This window comes from Pseudophryne corroboree, chromosome 6, assembly GCF_028390025.1.
Source record: "Pseudophryne corroboree isolate aPseCor3 chromosome 6, aPseCor3.hap2, whole genome shotgun sequence".
NCBI classification, from domain to species: Eukaryota; Metazoa; Chordata; class Amphibia; order Anura; family Myobatrachidae; genus Pseudophryne; species Pseudophryne corroboree.
In genome coordinates, this window is record NC_086449.1 from 743,418,530 (window position 1) to 743,440,766 (window position 22,237).

The window sequence follows — 22,237 nt, forward strand, 5'->3', positions numbered from 1 at the left end:
TTCCCCTCATCAGGCTTTTGCAGAAGAAGCTGGAGGCATTGAAGAAGGAGCTAAAAGGGAGCGATTCCGCTAGGCATGTGGGACTTGTGGATGCAGCCCTTAATTCGCTTAACAAGGATTCACGGGTGGTCAATCTGTTGAAATCAGAGCACTACATTTTGGCCACCGTGCTCGATCCTAGATTTAAAGCCTACCTTGGATCTCTCTTTCCGGCAGACACAGGTCTGCTGGGGTTGAAAGACCTGCTGGTGACAAAATTGTCAAGTCAAGCGGAACGCGACCTGTCAACATCTCCTCCTTCACATTCTCCCGCAACTGGGGGTGCGAGGAAAAGGCTCAGAATTCCGAGCCCACCCGCTGGCGGTGATGCAGGGCAGTCTGGAGCGACTGCTGATGCTGACATCTGGTCCGGACTGAAGGACCTGACAACGATTACGGACATGTCGTCTACTGTCACTGCATATGATTCTCTCAACATTGATAGAATGGTGGAGGATTATATGAGTGACCGCATCCAAGTAGGCACGTCACACAGTCCGTACTTATACTGGCAGGAAAAAGAGGCAATTTGGAGGCCCTTGCACAAACTGGCTTTATTCTACCTAAGTTGCCCTCCCACAAGTGTGTACTCCGAAAGAGTGTTTAGTGCCGCCGCTCACCTTGTCAGCAATCGGCGTACGAGGTTACATCCAGAAAATGTGGAGAAGATGATGTTCATTAAAATGAATTATAATCAATTCCTCCGCGGAGACATTGACCAGCAGCAATTGCCTCCACAAAGTACACAGGGAGCTGAGATGGTGGATTCCAGTGGGGACGAATTGATAATCTGTGAGGAGGGGGATGTACACGGTGATATATCGGAGGGTGAAGATGAGGTGGACATCTTGCCTCTGTAGAGCCAGTTTGTGCAAGGAGAGATTAATTGCTTCTTTTTTGGGGGGGGTCCAAACCAACCCGTCATATCAGTCACAGTCGTGTGGCAGACCCTGTCACTGAAATGATGGGTTGGTTAAAGTGTGCATGTCCTGTTTTGTTTATACAACATAAGGGTGGGTGGGAGGGCCCAAGGACAATTCCATCTTGCACCTCTTTTTTCTTTTCTTTTTCTTTGCATCATGTGCTGATTGGGGAGGGTTTTTTGGAAGGGACATCCTGCGTGACACTGCAGTGCCACTCCTAGATGGGCCCGGTGTTTGTGTCGGCCACTAGGGTCGCTAATCTTACTCACACAGTCAGCTACCTCATTGCGCCTCTTTTTTTCTTTGCGTCATGTGCTGTTTGGGGAGGGTTTTTTGGAAGGGACATCCTGCGTGACACTGCAGTGCCACTCCTAGATGGGCCCGGTGTTTGTGTCGGCCACTAGGGTCGCTAATCTTACTCACACAGCTACCTCATTGCGCCTCTTTTTTTCTTTGCGTCATGTGCTGTTTGGGGAGGGTTTTTTGGAAGGGACATCCTGCGTGACACTGCAGTGCCACTCCTAGATGGGCCCGGTGTTTGTGTCGGCCACTAGGGTCGCTTATCTTACTCACACAGCGACCTCGGTGCAAATTTTAGGACTAAAAATAATATTGTGAGGTGTGAGGTATTCAGAATAGACTGAAAATGAGTGTAAATTATGGTTTTTGAGGTTAATAATACTTTGGGATCAAAATGACCCCCAAATTCTATGATTTAAGCTGTTTTTTAGTGTTTTTTGAAAAAAACACCCGAATCCAAAACACACCCGAATCCGACAAAAAAAATTCGGTGAGGTTTTGCCAAAACGCGTTCGAACCCAAAACACGGCCGCGGAACCGAACCCAAAACCAAAACACAAAACCCGAAAAATTTCAGGCGCTCATCTCTAGAATCTAGTATGATGGGGACGTCCCAAAGCTTCCAGAACGTGCGGGAACGTGCGTAGACTGTTGCAGCACCGCCTGCCCAAACTGGTTATCCTTTTTGGCCAGGGTATCAAATTTATAGAACTTCACAAAGGTGTTCTTCCCCGACCAGGTAGCAGCTCGGCATAGTTGCAGGGCCGAGACTCCGCGGGCAGCCACCCAGGAAGAGCCCACTGATCTTGTAGAGTGGGCCTTCAGAGACTTAGGAACAGGTAAGGCTGCCAACACATAGGCCTGTTGGATAGTAAGCCTAATCCAATGAGCAATGGACTGCTTTGAAGCAGGGTAACCCTTTTTCTGCGCATCATAGAGAATGAGCTTTGCGCTTGACATAGATCTTCAAGGCATGCACAGCATCCAAGGATCAGAAGCATCAGAACTGGACAGAACCACAATAGGTTGATTCAGATGAAACGTGGAGACAACCTTCGGCAGGAATTGCTGTCTAGTCCGGAGCTCCACTCTGTCCTCGTAAAAGACCAAGTACAGACTTTTACACGATAAGGCTCCCAATTCTGAGACATGTCGAGCAGAAGCCAGGGCCAGTAACATCACCGTCTTCTACATGAGTTACTTGTCTTCTACCGTCATCAGAGGTTCAAACAAGGAGGACTGTAGAAATGCCAACACTACATCCAAATCCCAAGGTGCTGTAGGCGGCACAAAAGGTGGTTGTATGTGCAGTACCCCTTGCAAGAATGTATGAACTTCTGGCAACACTGCCAATTTTTTCTGGAAGAAAATGGAGAAGGCTGAAATCTGGACCTTAATGGAACCCAGACGTAAGCCCTTATCCACATCCGACCTGCAGGAAATGTAAGAAACGGCCCAAGTGAAACTCTGCAGACGGATACATGCATTCCTCGCACCAAGAGACATATCTTCTCCAGATATGATGATAGTGTTTTGAAGTCACAGGTTTCCTGGCCTGAACCATGGTAGCAATAACCTTCATGGAAAGGCCCTTGTGAGCTAGGATGTTCCACTCAACCTCCATGCTGTCAAACAAAGTCGCCGTAAGTCTGGGTAGACGAACAGTCCTTGTGGAAGAAGATCTCTTCTTAGTGGTAGAGGCCAAGGGTCTTCGACGGACATGTCCAGAAGATCCGTGTACCACGCCCTCCGGGGCAATCAGAATTGCCTGGAAACCTTGATTCCTGACTCGCTTTAGCACCCTTGGGAGAAATGGAATCAGAGGAAACAGGTAGACCAGCCGGTACGACCAAATCGACGCCAGTGCGTCCACTGCCCTCATCTGAGGGTCCCTGGTCTGTGAGCAATACCAGGGAAGTTTCTTGTTGAGCCGAGAAGCCATCATGTCTATTTGTGGGCAACCCCACCGGTCGATGATCTGCTGGAACACCAGATGGTGGAGTCCCCACTCGCCCGGGTGGAGGTCGTGGCAACTCTGGAAGTCCGCATCCCAGTTGTCCACACCCGGAATGAAGATTGCTGACACTGCTCTTGCATTTCTTTCAACCCAGAGGAGTATCTTTGACACCTCTCGTATGCAGGCTCTGCTTTTCATCCCTACTTGACGATTGATATACACCACTGCCGTGGCGTTGTCCGACTGTACCTGGATCGCGTGATCCTTGAGCAGAGAGGAGGCCTGAAGCAGAGCATTGTAGATCATCCGAAGTTCCAGAATGTTGATCAGAAGGAGGGCCTCGTGGGCTGATCACCCGCCCTGGAACTGCGCCCCTTTTGTGACAGCTTCTCAACCCCATAGACTTGCATCCGTCGTGAGGAGGGTCCAATCCTGGATCCTGAAACTCCAACCTTCCAGGAGATTGGAGGACTGTAGCCACCACAGGAGGGAGATCCTGGCCTGAGATGACAGCCGAATCATCCGGTGCATCTGTAGATGCGATCCGGACCACTTGCTTAGGAGATCCAACCAAAATGTTCTGGCATGGAACTACCCATACTAGATTGTCTCATATGAGGCAACCATCTTTCCCTACAATCGTATGCAAAGATGAACGGATACTCGAGTAGGTCTAAGCACCATGCGGACCATCTCCTGAAGTGTATTAGTTTTGTCCTCTGGTAGAAACACCTTCTGGGCCAGTGTCCAGCAACATCCCCAGGAACAGGAGCCTCTGAGTTGGCTCCAGGTGGGACTTCTGTAAGTTGAGGATCCACCCATGGTCCGACAGAAGATGGATAGTGCGGTCGATATGGAGCAACAAAAGCTCCTTGGATCGTGCTTTTATCAGAAGATCATCCAGATAAGGGACAACATTGACCCCCTGGACCCGAAGTTGGAACATCATCTCTACCATCACCTTCGTGAATACCCTCGAGGCTGTAGAAAGGCCAAAGGGCAGTGCCTGAATTGGAAGTGATTGTCCAGCAGGGCAAACTGCAGGTGCACCTGATGAGGTGGCCAAATTGGAATATGAAGGTAGGCATCCTTGATATCCAAGGAGACCATGAATTCCTGTTCTTCCAGGCCCAGGTTCTTCCATTTGAACTTGAATACCTTCAAGTAAGGATTCAAGGATTTTAGATTCAAAATGGGTCTCACCGAACCGTCCAGTTTCGGCACTAGAAACAGGTTTGAGTAAAACCGCTTGCAGCGTTGCGGTATTGGTACTGGAATAATGACGTGTGACTGGACCAACCTTAGGATGGCCTGTAACCTGCATATCCTCCAAAGCTGGTAAGCTTGATTTGAAAAATAGTTGGGGAGATGTACTGTCGAACTCCAGCTTGTAGCCCTGCGAAACGATATCTCTGACCCAGGTATCCTGGCAGGAAGTCTCCCAGATGCGGCTGAAGTGATGCAGTCGAGCGCCCCTCGGGGTGGGCACCGTCACGCCGAGGCCTTAGTTGATGCAGAACTGAAGGACTGTTCCTGAGAGCTGGTGCAGACAGGTTTTCTGGACTTACCTCTGGTGCCTCTATTCGCATTGGAGGCACCTCTGGCCTTAGATCGAAATCTGTGAAACCGAAAGGACTGGACAGACGATCCCGGATAGGAGCGTTGCGCTGGTGAGGCCCTGGATGGGAGAAACATGGATCTCCCAGCCATAACTTTGGAAATCCAGGTATCCAATTCAACCCCAAAGAACCATTCCCCCGAAAAGGGGAGGGATTCCACACTATGCTTGTATTCTGCGTCCGCTCTCCACTGACACAACCACAAGGCCCTGCGCACCGACACTGCCATGGCAGAAGTCCGAGCATTAATGTTCCCCATCTCCTTGAGTGAATCACAGAGGACACGTGTAGTGTCCTGAGTGTGTTTTAGGAGGGTTACTATAGTAATTAAGGGCACATCCCCCGAGAGGCCCCCTGAATTTGAATGGCACAGGAATGAATGGCATGGGTCATCCAGCAACCCGCAATGACCGGCCTTTCAGATATACTGGCTGCCATGTATATAGACTTTCGTGTAGACTCTATCTTCCTATCCCCAGGATCCTTCATGGTAAAGGAGCCCAGTGCAGGCAGCACCATATTTTTAGATAGGCGAGAGATGGATACATCTACCCCAGGGGGTTCCTCCCAAAATTTTCAACCTTCAGTAGCAAATGGGAAGTGCGCAAAAACTTTTTGGACACTTGAAATTTTTTGTCTGGATTTTTCCAGGCCTGTTTGTATAGGTCATCTAACCCTACAGAGTCAGGGAAAGTGACATTAGGTTTGTTTTGTTCAAAGAAAAACGACTGCTGTGATGCAGCATCCTCTAGAGGGAACATTAACATGTCCCTTATAGCCAGAATTAGGGGTTCAATACCCTGAGCAGAATCAGGATCCCCACTAACAGGATCCAGGTCATCCCCATCCTCCTGTATATCATCATCGGTATCAGAGAGTAGAGCAGTTAAACCATGCTTTAGTGGACCTGCATGAGAGAGGGGGAGATGTGCATCTGCTCTAGCAGCTATATCTGCAACAGCTTGTTGTAGTAGCTGAGTCTTCTGCACATTAGCAGTGAGCTGGGATGACATATCGGACATCATAGTCTTAAGAGACCCTAACCAGTCTAACTAGACCTTCTCTCCCAGCCTCTTCACTGATTTGTGAAGATTGACTGCATTGTTCACAGGAAACAGAATCAGTACATAATGGAGAGACTCTAGTGTGACATACACTGCACAGCTTGTGCTTACCCATGTTTCACAGTAAGCACACAACATACACATACACACAGACAGTTATATTGCAAGCCTGCCCTACTGTATGTGAGAGGAGACACAGAGAGAGGGAGGACACCAGCACACCCTGAGATGTACAGCCCCAGTGAAGCTACCAGCTCACTATAATACAGTAAACACTAACAATTTTTGTCCTAAATAGGACCCAGATAGTGTACACAAGCATCTCTCCCCCTTGCTACACCACGTACCAGATATCCAGCATGGCTTAGGAGTCAGGAAGCGCTGTGTGTGCTGTATATGGCTGCAGTAAGCAGAGGAAGGCGCCAAAACGTCTCATGTCCCGCTCTGAGTTAGCTCCACCCCCTGCAATGGCGCCGGAGTTACAGATATATATTATACTGGCAAAGTCTCCTGGTTAGCTTAAAACATCACAACAAGTGCTAGTCAAGCCTCTTGTGCCAGTTCCACAGGGGGGGATCTTAGGGGGATCTTAGCGGCCCCCCCCCCCCCCCCCCGGGGGGGTCCTGTACGCCGCGCCCATGGTCAGCTGCACTTTGAACCAGGGTACCCCCCTAGTGGGGCCCCCGGTTTGTTCTCCCCTCCGATGTCACCTTCAGGCAGCGTTAGGGGGGTGTGGCGTGCTTCTGCTGTGACAGCCAAAGCACAGTGCCCCGCTGAACAACAACCCCTCAGGATGGTGGTCCTGCAGCGGGGAAGTGGCTCTGCACCTCGTAAGGCCGGTGACGGCCCCCCCTCAAACTCCCACGGTGCAGGTATGCTGTTGCTCAGATAGCATACCGAAAATAATAAAAGTTTAAAAGAAAATGAAGAAAACTCTCTGGAGCTGCAGAGATGTGCATCAAGGGGACTTTTTTCTAAACTGCCTGGGGGAGGGGGCATAGAGGGGAGGAGCCAGCACACCCAGTTGAAGAAATTTAAAGTGCACTGGTTCCTTTGCCCCCGTCTATACCCCATCGTAGTCGATTCCCCAATATCCCTTATGGATGCTAGAGAAAAAACGCTCATAGTGTACCAGAGATGCCGGACTGCGACTTTAACTGCACAGGAATCGTTTTAAACATGTTCAAAGTCACAGATGAAGCACAATGGAACTTGGAAGTTGACATGAGATAAGCCGGATGTCGCTGCATTGTAGCGTTGTACAAGGATGACAAATGACGCACATCAAGTTGACCAGTGCAGTCTCAGTTGTTTTACTTGTGTGTATAAGATGCACAGTTTGAGTGAAAAAGACACTGGGTACCTGGGACCTGCATCGCCGAGAGGGTCTGTTTGGTGCAACTGATGTCACAGTGTATGAGGACACATCAGGATTTATTATGTAATATAATTTATCACTTGACTTGTGTCTACCATATGTTTGAACAATGCTCAGATTTCCACTAGAATAAAATAAGTCTATCTATTGAATATACCCACATTGGCCTTCGCTCTGTATATGGCCACAAATAGTGAGTATCGCCAAATTGCGTGTGAGCAGTAGCAAATGTACACATCTTTGCTATCTCCAGATCTTGTCTGGATCTCTCTGTGAAATGGGTGTTCCTGAGCGGCAACATTGAGATTAGATCCATCTTCTAGTGGGCGTGTAGCTATCGTGTAGTGGGCGTGTAGCTATCATGTAGTGGGCGTGTAGCTATCGTGTAGTGGGCGTGTACTGTAACTATTCTGAGGCAGAGAAGGGAAGCCTGTGTCTGACAGATCTCTTGCATCCTGCATTGGACAGATGCAAGTGCCAATGCTAACAATGACAGCTCCGTCACTAGGCAGTGCGGCTAACCTGTCCATCAGCCTCCCGTGTCATCCCACTTACACCATTCCGTCAGCCTCCCGTGTCATCCCACTTACACCATTCCGTCAGCCTCCTGTGTCATCTCACTTACACCGTTCCACCAACCTCCTGTGTCATCTCACGTACTCTGTTCCACCAGCCTCCTGTGTCATCTCACTTACACCATTCCACCAGCCTCCTGTGTCATCTCACTTACACCATTCCACCAGCCTCCTGTGTCATCTCACTTACACCGTTCCACCAACCTCCTGTGTCATCTCACTTACATCCTTCCACCAGCCTCATGTGTCATCTCACGTACTCTGTTCCACCAGCCTCCTGTGTCATCTCACTTACACCATTCCACCAGCCTCCTGTGTCATCTCACTTACACCATTCCACCAGACTCCTGTGTCATCTCACTTACACCGTTCCACCAGCCTCATGTGTCATCTCAGGTACTCCGTTCCACCTGCCTCCCATGTCACCTCACTTATACTGTTCCACCAGCCTCCTGTGTCATTTCACGTGCTCCGTTCCACCAGCCTCCTGCGTCATCCTACGCACTCCGTTCACCAGCCTCCCGTGTAATCTCACTTACACCGTTCCACCAGCCTTCACGTGTCATCTCACTTACACCATTCCACCAGCCTCCTGTGTTATCTCACTTACACCATTCCGTCAGCCTTCCGTGTCATCTCACTTGCACCGTTCCACCAGCCTCCCGTGTCATCTCACTTACAGTGTTCCACCAGCCTCCCGTGTAATTTCACACCGTTCCACCAGCCTCCTATGTCACCACACTTACAGCCACCGTTCCACCAGCCTCCCGTGTAATCTCACTGACACCGTTCCATCAGCCTTCCGTGTCATCTCACTTGCACCGTTCCATCAGCCTCCCGTGTCATCTCACTTACACCATTCCACCAGCCTCCCGTGTAATCTCACTTACACTGTTCCACCAGCCTCCTGTGTCATCTCACTTACACCATTCCACCAGCCTCATGTGTCATCTCACTTCCACCGTTATACCAGCCTCCTGTGTTATCTCACTTACACCGTTCCGTCAGCCTCCCGTGTCATCTCACTTACAACATTCCACCAGCCTCCCGTGTCATCACACACCATTCCACCAGCCTCCCGTGTCATCACACACCATTCCACCAGCCTCCCGTGTCATCACACACCATTCCACCAGCCTCCCATGTCATCACACACCATTCCACAGCCTCCTATGTCATTTCAGTTCCACCGTTCCTCCAGGCTCCCGTGTCATCTCACACTGTTCTGTCAGTCTCCCGTGTCATCTCACACTGTTCTGTCAGTCTCCCGTGTCATCGCACACTGTTCTGTCAGTCTCCCGTGTCATCGCACACTGTTCTGTCAGTCTCCCGTGTCATCGCACACTGTTCTGTCAGTCTCCTGTGTCATCGCACACTGTTCTATCAGTCTCCTGTGTCATCGCACACTGTTCTGTCAGTCTCCTGTGTCATCGCACACTGTTCTATCAGTCTCCTGTGTCATCGCACACTGTTTTGTCAGTCTCCCGTGTCATTGCACACTGTTCTGTCAGTCTCCTGTGTCATCTCACACTGTTCTGTCAGTCTCCCATGTCATCGCACACTGTTCTGTCAGTCTCCCGTGTCATCGCACACTGTTCTGTCAGTCTCCCGTGTCATTGCACACTGTTCTGTCAGTCTCCTGTGTCATCTCACACTGTTCTGTCAGTCTCCCGTGTCATCGCACACTGTTCTGTCAGTCTCCCGTGTCATCGCACACTGTTCTGTCAGTCTCCCGTGTCATTGCACACTGTTCTGTCAGTCTCCTGTGTCATCTCACACTGTTCTGTCAGTCTCCCATGTCATCGCACACTGTTCTGGTTGCACCCCACCTGTAGGCCAGTCTGACATTAAACACTTACATGGACAGACCCATCGACAGCCACAAGTTTCATCGATCCTTATGGCGGGCAGGTTGTTGCTGCATATCGGTTTTGGTATCTTTGTGCAGTTCATGTAGCTACTGTCCAGCCTAGTTATACCATCATTCAAACACGTCACAACGTGGCACTGGTCTATTATCATCCACTTATCTCCTGCCTAAAACAACAATACATAATGTAAGTACAAAAACAATCAAAAAATAAAACTACAAATAAAATAAACAAAACAAACTATTTAACTTTTTATCATCTACAGTAGTAGGAACTATATGAACTAAATTTTAATAATGTAAATAATAACATAATAAATGTGTGTTAAATAATAAACTACACCCCACCCTCACTGATGTATCTGTTACAATCTTTCTGGGTCAAGAAAATACGCCTTTCAGACTGCCAGCAATAACCTGGGTAATTGGACAAGCAGCAACTCAGGTTGCAGCGCCGTTTTTTAAGGGGCCAGTTGAAATAATCTGGGTTGAGCAACACAGTATTTTATCTCTGTTAGCGAGCAAGGTTCCCGGTTCTCGGTGCAGTGTGAACGGATAAGCTGGGTCTATGCGACAAGGCACTTGTTCATACCGGGTGGTCTTCAGTATGCCGGCTGTCGGGATCCCGGCGCACAGTATACCGGCGCCAGGATCCCGACAGCCGGCATACCGACACTTATTCACCCTTGTGGGGGTCCACGACCCCCCTGGAGGGAGAATAAAATAGCCACCGTGCCCGCAGCGTGGCGAGCGCAGCGAGCCCGCAAGGGGCTCATTTGCGCTCGCCACACTGTCGGTATGCCGGCGGTCGGGCTCCCGGCGCCGGTATGCTGGTCGCCGGGAGCCCGACCGCCGGCATACCATACTACACCCGTTCATACCATAAGAAGAGGCAGCACTTGGAGATGTTTTTTTCAACCTAAACAACTATGTTACTATGTATCTCCAAGCGCCACCTCTGGACGTGTCGGCAGTGATGTCACCAACCTGGCAATAAGCCAGGTCGGGCCGCCTGCCTAAAAGGGGTCTGAGCCAGGTCACACGCAGGAAGGAACCGTGTATAAATCCTAGGAAGTCATTCAGACTGGATTGTTGCAGCAGCAGCGATTACAGTCTGAATCCCTTTGTGGAGTGCACCCACGCAGTGTGCGCACCCCGGGAGCCCAGTGAGATGCTGACAGCATCTCTGGGCTGCGATCGCCTTTGCCTGATTGACAGGCAGAGGAGGTTACGGGGCGGGAGTGGGCGTGCCAACGGCGTTAGGACGACGTTGGCGGGGCGTGGTCTGGACAACGCAGGCATGTCTGGACCGTTGCGGGCTTCAGTACTTGGTTTTAAATAATGAACTTTGTGAATCTAGTACACTATATTTGTTCTATTATTAAATATGTAACACTGAAAATGAAGCATATACCTTTCTCTGATTTCCATTGTCATCGATACAAACTCTTACATGGTCTAAGAAAGAAAGAAATGTAAAAATAAAAATAGTAATTACAACAGCATGATACATTTTAATGCATAAACAAGTATTTACCTCTGATATAATGTATAAAGATGATGATCAAATACGTATATTGCCTGTATTATTTAAATAACTTATTCATCACAATATGTACTGTTATTTTAGAAAAATATGACTTGCACATGCCATAAGATGGCCCAAATGTATGTATGTGTACACTCTGGGGCTAATTGCAGATAGATTATGCCAGTTTGCATAGTGATAAATAAAAGTGATCCATGAAAAGTGGACGCACACCTATGTGACTATTTAGATATGCACCACTTACACCTGCTTGTGTTTGGATGGGAGGAATGGGAGCACTTAAGCTGAGGTCAAGTACAACAAGTACAGCACGTAATTGCAAAAACATATAATAAAGCCTTATTATTTGTGGGTAGTGAGAGGCGGTGCAAGTAATATTGGTGGTCCCCAGCACTAGCCATCCACATGCCATTATGTTTGCGAATGCTCAGCTGACACTGAAACTGGTGCATATGTGACTGTTGCCGAGCAGCACCAGATTTTTTAATGAATGCGATATGTTCCTGCAATTTTTGCACAAATACGTCCAACGCTGCATCTAGAACCCCTCTCACCAGAGCCACATCATCTGTTAGGCCAACAAAACCCTTAGGGGTCCGCACATTGCTACAATGAGTGGGCACGGGGAGGAAGCACGATGAATCAATGATTGATCTACAATTACTTAATGGTGGCTAATCCCACTTTCATGCATAAAGATGCTATGCTCTTAATTTTTGACCATAGGGTACTCCCTTGATTTAAGTGCCCCAAGGCCACCACATTGTTAATCTAGCTTTTTTTGCATCCAGGGGCACCAAGAGTGGAGATTACCAGGCAGTAAAAACCAAGGCCCGGGCTGATTTAAGGAGCCCATTAAGGGCCTGGGCAGTGGGGCAGGGGGGGTGGGGGTGGCTCGCCAACATAGCAATTTTCATTCAGGTTTTATGGGTGGGCGTTGGCCCATGATTTGTCCACACCTTCCCATCACCCAGGCCCATCATTGCTCTCTGTGGCCCTGGTTGCAACAGCCCCTTTACTTCTACACAGTGGGCATAAATTGTGCATTCATATTTTTCACACCTACTTTAAGGGGTATATTCAATTGATGTTGGATCCTTTCCGACGGAGTCGGATTGACATTGTGGGAAACGGGGCTAAAAGCTGTCGGATTTGGTCGCGATTCCAACAAAACACATGGATCCGCGGCTATTCCACCGATCCACGTGCTTTCCGACTGGTCGGAATTGCCGACTTGTCAGAAAAAATGGCAGCCAAATTGAATAAGTCGGAACAGTTTCTGACCTAAACAAGTCAGAAACTGCCGTCTTTCTGACAAGACAGCAGTTCCGACTACAATTAAGTCTCTTTTATTAAGATTGAGAACTAGCAATAGAGGCCAGAGACAGATTAAACTGAGCCATTGGTTGATATTTACTCAAACCATGGGCCCCAAGGCCTAATTGTGCCTAATTACCCACAATACCTCAATTATTTAATGTTCCCAATAAAACATCTTAAGACTCATTTACAAAGATTTTATCTAGTAGTAACATTTGTGTTAAACCACAACCACCACTTAGACACTTTCAATTTCCAGCTTGCATTATGCCGTTAGAACTAATTACTGATTGCTTCCCATGGATCATTGCAAAATGCTATCCTGAAACAATCTCTGTTTTGTACATTTATAAGCCTTTCACCTACAGTGTTTTATTATAAACAGTAGACCTAATATACCATTAAACAATATATACCGTAAGTTAAATAATTGAATACATACATGAAATAAACATCAGTTACATTTTGCCATATGTATCTGAATCACCCTTTACTCACTTTAAATGATGATCTGCCACCCCTATCCATTCCTTTACAGCTCTTGGTGACAGACCAGGCTATACCCTCAAACATAATCTATTGATGATAAAGCACAGTGTATATTTTGTATAGCAAAGTGAGTTACCGGTGCAAAGTTTGTTGATAAAATCTCCACTAAGAAAGTCCATAGTGGGCAGGTCCTCAAACAGTTGTAGTTTTGTGATCTTGTGGCTATCAGACGGGCCGGCAAGAATTGATAATTCATTCTCATCATATCTGGATCCAACTCCAATCGGAAAAATGGACACTCCTTTATTAAGAAATAAGAAAGATGATATAACTGTAGATCTGGGTACTGTAATTACAGTAACTGAGTGTGTGTGCTATATACATGCTATGGGAAGATGCAGTTCCGCCATGTATAGGGCAATTTCAAGATTTTAAAGTGCGATTGGACAGTACTTCCTTTTATTTACATTACTAGGAATATTGGCTGTTTTATATTATATGTATACAGTATTCATTTTACCTGTATTTTTTTATGTTCTTTTTTCACAAGCCGATCCAATTACATACATATATCGATGATGTTGTTGTCCTCGTTACCACTTGCTACTGAAGTTACACAACAGGGGCTATGTGCTCAGAGACAGTTTAAGAGGGAGCCCTGCACGAGGACCTCCTCCTCTACAGCGGTGTAGTAGACTCTGGCTTTGTACCAGAGCCTACTGTACACGTGCAGGTCTCCGGGAACATGGTGCACAGGCATCGTTCCTGTGGACATCCCAACAGCACATAATCACTAGGGCAGCCATTTTTCCTGTGATTTTTTTTCTGCTCTGCAGCCAGCATCGGGCCAAAGTAGCGATAAGTAAAATTGTATGGGTGCAGGGTCCTCAGTGTGTGGGCATCGCACATCCTGCACCCATTACAGATATGCCTAAAGGCTAAATTTATTAAACGGTGTGTTTGGTTTTCCACACAATGATTTACTAAGGCCAATATCACAAAGAAACTACATTTTAAGATAGAATAGAATATCTATGCACCATGAATGTTTTGGGCCATGCAAACAATAAAATAGAAGCCACTGATTTATATAGTGCTCCGGAACCCAACATGACGTCACTGGAAACCCGGCATCGAATGGTGGATAGGCAGCCAGCATCAGATCATGCAATGCAATGGTTATTTATCATTGCATCCAAAGCAGTCGATGATGGAACCAATGTGTAGTTTGCAAGAAAGACCCAAGGTTGTGTCGTGGCTGTGCTGTTTTTTTAACAACTGTATGTTAGCAATGTAAGACCATCACTGCAACACGATTCAATGGCGGCTACATCATATGTAAAAAAACATTGCCACTGGGAAAAAAAGAAAGATGATAAGGAAACACTGCCTATTGATGTCTGTCTCTACCACATCTAGCTTGACTGTGCCCCCTTTTCGTGTGATTGGGACAGACAGCTAAAAGTTGGGTAGTATGATTTATGTTCCAAAAATTTTGCTTATAAATGTTTATAGTTACGGTTTGTGGTAGCAAAGTTGGCTGCGAAATCCACTTGATCTGAGGACTTGTCTGCAACAATGATCACTGCAATCTTGGAGGAAAAGGGTCTTGCTCCATGTATTTCCGACATGGCACTCTGGACAGCAAACTGCAATGCATCTCCTGAAAAGAAAAAACAAAACAAAAAGATACATTTTGATTGGAGTAACATTATGGGATAAATGTAACAGCCTGCGAGAAGCAGGACGTGCGGGATTATGGCCCTCATTCCGAGTTGTTCGCTCGTTATTTTCCTTCGCATCGGTGCGATTTTCCGCTAACTGCGCATGCGCAATGTTCACACTGCGGCTGCGCCAAGTAAATTTGCTAAGAAGTTTGGTATTTTACTCACAGCATTACGAGGTTTTTTCTTCGTTCTGCTGATCGTAGTGTGATTGACAGGAAGTGGGTGTCTCTGGGCGGAAACTGGCCGTTTTATGGGAGTGTGTGAAAAAACGCTGCCATTTCTGGGAAAAACTCAGGGAGTGGCTGGAGAAACGGGGGAGTGTCTGGGCGAACGCTGGGTGTGTTTGTGACGTCAAACCAGGAACGACAAGCACTGAACTGATCGCACTGGAAGAGTAAGTCTCGAGCTACTTAGAAACTGCAAAGAAAAATCTTTTCTCTGACGTCCTAGTGGATGCTGGGTGCTCCGTAAGGACCATGGGGAATAGACGGGCTCCGCAGGAGACTGGGCACTCTAAAAGAAAGATTAGGTACTATCTGGTGTGCACTGGCTCCTCTCTCTATGCCCCTCCTCCAGACCTCAGTTAGAATCTGTGCCCGGCCCGAGCTGGTTGCACACTAGGGGCTCTCCTGAGCTTCTAGTAAAGAAAGTATTTGTTAGGTTTTTTATTTTCAGTGAGATCTGCTGGCAACAGACTCACTGCTACGAGGGACTAAGGGGAGAGAAGCGAACCTACCTGCTTGCAGCTAGCTTGGGCTTCTTAGGCTACTGGACACCATTAGCTCCAGAGGGATCGAACACAGGCCCAGCCTCGGTCGTCTGGTCCCGGAGCCGCGCCGCCGTCCCCCTTGCACAGCCAGAAGCAAGAAGAACATCCTGAAAATCGGCGGCTGAAGACTCCAGTCTTCATTAAGGTAGCGCACAGCACTGCAGCTGTGCGCCATTGCTCCCTATGCACACCACATACTCCGGTCACTGATGGGTGCAGGGCGCTGGGGGGGGGGGGGGGGGGGCGCCCTGGGCTGCAATTAGAGTACCTTACATTGGCAACCAGCACATAATATAGTCTAAAAAACTATATATGTGCAAAAATCCCCCGCCATAATATAAATATAAGAGCGGGAGAAGTCCGCCGAGAAAGGGGCGGGGCTATCTCCCTCAGCACACTGGCGCCATTTCCTCTTCACAGCTCCGCTGGAAGACAGCTCCCCAGGCTCTTCCCTGCAGTTTCCAGGCTCAAAGGGTAACAAAGAGAGGGGGGCACTAAAGTTAGGCGCAAACTGTATATGTAAAGCAGCTATAGGGAAAAATCACTTTGTGTTAGTGAAAATCCCTGATTAAATAGCGCTGTGGTGTGTGCTGGCATACTCTCTCTCTGTCTCCCCAAAGGACTTTGTGGGGTCCTGTCCTCAGTCAGAGCATTCCCTGTGTGTGTGCGGTGTGTCAATACGGCTGTGTCGACATGTTTGATGAGGAGGCTTATGTGGAGGCGGAGCAGGTGCCGATAAGTGTGATGTCACCCCCTGCGGGGCCGACACCAGAGTGGGTGGATATGTGGAAGGTATTAACCGACAGTGTCAACTCCTTACATAAAAGGCTGGATGACGTAACAGCCGTGGGACAGCCGGCTTCTCAGCCCGTGCCTGCCCAGGCGTCTCAAAGACCATCAGGGGCTCACAAACGCCCGCTACCTCAGATGGCAGACACAGATGTCGACACGGAGTCTGACTCCAGTGTCGACGAGGATGAGACATATACACAATCCACAAGGGGCATCCGTTGCATGATTACGGCAATGAAAAATGTGTTACACATTTCTGACATTAACCCAGGTACCACTAAAAAGGGTATTATGTTTGGGGAGAAAAAGCAGCCAGTGTTTTTTCCCCCATCAGATGAGTTGAATGAAGTGTGTGAAGAAGCGTGGGGTTCCCCCGATAAGAAACTGGTAATTTCTAAAAAGTTACTGATGGCGTACCCTTTCCCGCCAGAGGATAGGTCACGTTGGGAGATATCTCCTAGGGTGGATAAGGCGCTCACACGCTTGTCAAAAAAGGTGGCACTGCCGTCTCAGGATACGGCCGCCTTGAAGGAGCCTGCTGATAGAAAGCAGGAGGCTATCCTGAAGTCTGTATATACACACTCAGGTACTATACTGAGACCTGCAATTGCTTCAGCATGGATGTGTAGTGCTGCTGCAGCGTGGTCTGATACCCTGTCAGATAATATTGATACCCTCGACAGGGATACTATTTTGCTAACCATAGAGCATATTAAAAGACGTCGTCTTATATATGAGGGATGCACAGAGGGATATTTGCCGGCTGGCATCTAGAATTAATGCAATGTCCATTTCTGCCAGGAGGGTAGTATGGACCCGGCAGTGGACAGGTGATGCTGATTCTAAAAGGCACATGGAGGTTTTGCCTTATAAGGGTGAGGAATTGTTTGGGGATGGTCTCTCGGACCTCGTATCCACAGCAACAGCTGGGAAATCGACATTTTTACCTCAGGCTCCCTCACAACCTAAGAAAGCACCGTACTATCAGGTACAGTCCTTTCGGCCTCAGAAAGGCAAGCGAAGCGGATCAAAGGTGCTTCCTTTCTGCCCAGAGGCAGGGGGAGAGGGAAAAAGCTGCACCAGACAGCCAGTTCCCAGGAACAAAAATCCTCCCCTGCTTCTACTAAGTCCACCGCATGACGCTGGGGCTCCACAGACGGAGCCAGGTGCGGTGGGGGCGCGTCTCCGGAACTTCAGCGACCAGTGGGTTCGCTCACAGGTGGATCTCTGGGTTCTACAAGTGGTATCTCAGGGATACAAGCTGGAATTCGAGGCGTCTCCCCCTCGCCGTTACCTCAAATCAGCCTTGCCAGCTACTCCCCAGGACAGGGAGGTAGTACTGGCGGCAATTCACAAGCTGTACCTCCAGCAGGTGATAATAAAAGTTCCCCTCCTTCAACAGGGACGGGGTTACTATTCCACAATGTTTGTGGTACCGAAACCAGACGGTGAGACCCATTCAAGTTCAAAATGGAATCGCTCAGGGCGGTTATTGCAAGCCTGGAAGAGGGGGATTACATGGTATCACTGGACATCATGGATGCTTACCTACATGTCCCCATTTACCCACCTAACCAGGAGTACCTCAAGGTTGTGGTACAGAACTGCCATTACCAATTCCAGACGTTGCCGTTTGGTCTGTCCACGGCACCGAGGGTGTGTTCCAAGGTAATGGCCAAAATGATGATACTCCTTCGAAAGAAGGGAGTTATAATTATCCCGTACTTGGACGATCTCCTTATAAAGGCGAGGTCCAAGGAGCAGTCGTTGATCGGAGTAGCACTATCTCAGGAAGTGCTACAACAGCACGGCTGGATTCTGAATATCCCAAAGTCGCAGCTGGTTCCTACGACGCGTCTGCTGATATTGGGCATGTTTCTGGACACAGAACAGAAGAAGGTGTTTCTCCCGGAGGAGAAGGCCAAGGAGTTGTCATCTCTGGTCAGAGACCACCTGAAACCAAAACAGATGTCGGTGCATCATTGCACGCGAGTCCTGGAAAAGATGGTAGCTTCTTACGAAGCAATTCCCTTCGGCAGGTTCCATGCAAGGAACTTTCAGTGGGACCTGTTAGACAAGTGAGGATCGCATCTTCAGATGCATCGGCTGATCACCTTGTCCCCGAGGGCCAGGGTGTCTCTGCTGTGGTGGCTGCAGAGTGCTCATCTTCTCGAGGGCCGCAGATTCGGCATTCAGGACTGGGTCCTGGTGACCACGGATGCAAGCCTCCGAGGTTGGGGAGCAGTCACTCAGGAAAGAAATTTCCAAGGACAATGGTCGAGTCAGGAGACTTCCCTGCACATAAATATTCTGGACCTTAGGGCCATTTACAATGCCCTAAGGCAAGCAGAACCCCTGCTTCAAAACCAGCCGGTGCTGATTCAGTCAGACAACATCACGGCTGTCGCCCATGTAAACTGACAAGGCGGCACAAGAAGCAGGATGGCGTTGGCAGAAGCCACAAGGATTCTCCGATGGGCGGAGTATCACGTGCTAACACTGTCAGCAGTGTTCATTCCAGGTGTGGAAAACTAGGAAGCAGACTTCCTCAGCAGGCACGACCTCCACCCGGGAGAGTGGGGACTTCATCCAGAAGTCTTCACGCAGATTGTGAACCGTTGGGAACGGCCACAGGTGGACATGATGGCGTCCCGCCTCAACAAAAAAGCTAAAAAAGTATTGCGCCAGGTCAAGAGACCCTCAGGCGATAGCTGTGGACGCACTAGTGACAACGTGGGTGTACCAGTCGGTTGATGTGTTCCCTCCTCTTCCTCTCATACCCAAGGTACTGAGGATAGTAAGTAAAAGAGGAGTAAGAACTATACTCGTAGTTCCGGATTGGCCAAGAAGAACTTGGTACCCAGAACTACAAGAAATGATCTCGGAGGACCCATGGCCTCTGTCTCTCAGACAGGACCTGTTACTGCAGGGGCCCTGTCTGTTCCAAGACTTACCGCGGCTGCGTTTGAAGGCTTGGCGGTTGAACGCCGGATCCTAACGGAAAAGGGCGTTCCAGATGAAGTGATTCCTACGCTGTTAAAGGCTAGGAAAGACGCTGCCTGAAGTTCAGACGTTGTTAAGGGAGTGCTGCATATTCAGCCGCCTTTTGTGCCTCCAGTGGCACCTTGGGATCTCAACGTAGTGTTGGATTTCCTAAAATCACATTGTTTTGAGCCACTTCAGAACGTGGAGTTGAAGTATCTCACGTGGAAAGTGGTCATATATATATTTGGCCTTGGCTTCGGCTAGGCGTGTGTCAGAATTGGCGGCTTTGTCATGTGAAAGCCCTTATCTGATCTTCCATATGGACAGGGCAGAATTGAGGACTCGTCTCCAATTTCTCCCTAAGGTGGTATCAGCGTTTCATTTGAACCAACCTATTGTGGTGCCTGCGGCTACTCGGGACTTGGAGGCCTCCAAGTTGCTGGATGTAGTCCGGGCCCTGAAAATCTATGTTTCCAGGACGGCTAGAGTCAGAAATACTGACTCGCTGTTATCCTGCATGCACCCAACTAAGCAGACTATTGCTTGCTGGATCTGTAGCACGATTCAACTTGCACATTCTGCGGCTGGACTGCCGCATCCTAAATCAGTAAAAGCCCATTCCACGAGGAAGGTGGGCTCTTCTTGGGCGGCTGCCCGAGGGGTCTCGGCTTTACAACTTTGCCGAGCTGCTACTTGGTCGGGATCAAACACTTTTGCAAAATTCTACAAGTTTGATACCCTGGCTAAAGAGGACCTTGAGTTTGCTCATTCGGTGCTGCAGAGTCAACCGCACTCTCCCGCCCGTTTGGGAGCTTTGGTATAATCCCCATGGTCCTTACGGAGTACCCAGCATCCACTAGGACGTCAGAGAAAATAAGAATTTACTCACCGGTAATTCTATTTCTCGTAGTCCGTAGTGGATGCTGGGAGCCAGTCCCAAGTGCGGACTCTCTGCAATACGTGTATATAGTTATTGCTTAACTAAAGGGTTTTGTTATGAGCCATCTGTTAATGAGGCTCATTTGTTGTTCATACTGTTAACTGGGTAAGTTTATCACAAGTTGTACAGTGTGATTGGTGTGGCTGGTATGAGTCTTACCCTGGATTCCAAATCCTTTCTTTGTAGTGTCAGCTCTTCCGGGCACAGTTTCCCTAACTGAGGTCTGGAGGAGGGGCATAGAGGGAGGAGCCAGTGCACACCAGATAGTACCTAATCTTTCTTTTAGAGTGCCCAGTCTCCTGCGGAGCCCGTCTATTCCCCATGGTCCTTACGGAGTACCCAGCATCCACTACGGACTACGAGAAATAGAATTACCGGTGAGTAAATTCTTATTTTCGCAATATTGCGAATACTTCGTTCGCAATTCTGCTAAGCTAAGATTCACTCCCAGAGGGCAACGGCTTAGCGTGTGCACTGCTGCGAAAAGCGGCTAGCGAGCGAACAACTCGGAATGAGGGCCTATGTGCGAGACTGGCTGGATTTTTACAGCGGCAATCATTTACATGGCATAACCACGTTGGTTTTGTTGTTTTACATTTAGCTCTATGTCTCTTTGATGGAAAACTGTAATTTTCCACCTCACGCATAACAAGGTACAACCATATAACAAAGTACAACCACGTTTTACACGTTTGTAATTCTTGCTTTAAATGTGGATGATGGAGCAAAGGTACAAATACTGCAGACTACTATAACTACTACTTTAGGACACATTTATCACAATTTTTCTCCTAAATTATTTCTGTGGTAACAGAAATTAGATTGCAGATGTAGGGGGGAGTGGTGTGAATTGTGGGTCTATGGGCCTGATTCATTAAGGGTTGCAGGTGCAAAGCTGCTCGCAGCTGCTTTGCATTTGCAGTCCTTAGCAATGCAAATGCTGGAGAAGGTGCATACCAACTGCTGTCTGAATTTGCGATGCAATCGCAAAACAGATGAACATCGCGACCATCGGTCGCAATGTTCATCTGCAACGGCAGAATGAGTAAGCTTCAGCTTCAGCTTACCCAGTCTTGCCGTCGCAGTGCGGCTTCAGCTTACTCAGTCTTGCTGTTGCAGTGCGGCTTGTGGGGCCAAGGAAACTGCGCCTCATGATGCAGTCCTTGGCCTCGCCACTCCAGGAAAACGGGGGAGACATGCTTCCTGTTTTCCTGAATGCCGGCTGGCACCGCCCCTATCCCTCCACGTGAACGCCTCTGCCTGTCAATGAGTCAGAGGCGTTCGCATTTTAGAGAAGAGATCGCAGGACCCGTTCTGCAAAAGCGCAGAACGGATTCTGCTTATGTGCAGTTTCCCCACCATCGGGAAACTGCACAGAGGATTGCTTAAGCGATCCATAATGAATCAGCCTTATGTACAATACTATGCCTTGGAGAGAGTTGGAGATAAGGTACCAACCAACCAGCTCCTGTTATTTTTCAAATACAGGGGCCGATTTATCACCACCCACATCTTCAGATGCGGATGTGCTGTGATAATATCGGCCAAACTCGCAATGCTTTAATTGAGTACATTGCATGGATGTATCAATTATTGCATGCAGGGGCAGAGCTTGCGAGAAAGATCTGTTCCTGCGAATGCCCTCCGCAGCATTATCGGTCCATTAAAGTCCTGCTACGCATGCACTGCCACCCGTTGCTACTGCTGGAATTACCCCCCCCCCTGCACTGCACTGAGACCCCCCCACCGGTAATTATACTTACCAGTCCCAGGAGCCGGTGACTTCTGCTCCCAGGAGGTTGTGTGACCCCGGTGCTATAAATTGAGTTGCCGCTTTGCAGCATCATTTTACTGCACACAGCTCACAGCAGAGCAACAGGAGGTCCTGGTTCCCAGCAGCGCTGCCCGGAGCACTGATCTCAGGCTCATGGACAGGTGATT

The 22,237-nt window shown here is 48.5% G+C and overlaps 1 protein-coding gene across 2 annotated transcripts in view; it reads right to left on the reverse strand.

Moving 5' to 3' along the window:
• VWF (von Willebrand factor) overlaps positions 1-22,237 on the reverse strand; it is a 487,638-nt gene that overhangs the window by 167,358 nt on the left and 298,043 nt on the right. For both annotated transcript variants that reach the window (XM_063928500.1, XM_063928501.1), the window contains 4 exons: positions 14,603-14,746; positions 13,220-13,384; positions 11,140-11,183; positions 9,715-9,892 (listed from right to left, as the gene is read on the reverse strand). In XM_063928500.1, the coding sequence (XP_063784570.1) occupies positions 9,715-9,892; positions 11,140-11,183; positions 13,220-13,384; positions 14,603-14,746 (531 nt within the window). The remainder of the gene's footprint in view (positions 1-9,714; positions 9,893-11,139; positions 11,184-13,219; positions 13,385-14,602; positions 14,747-22,237) is intronic.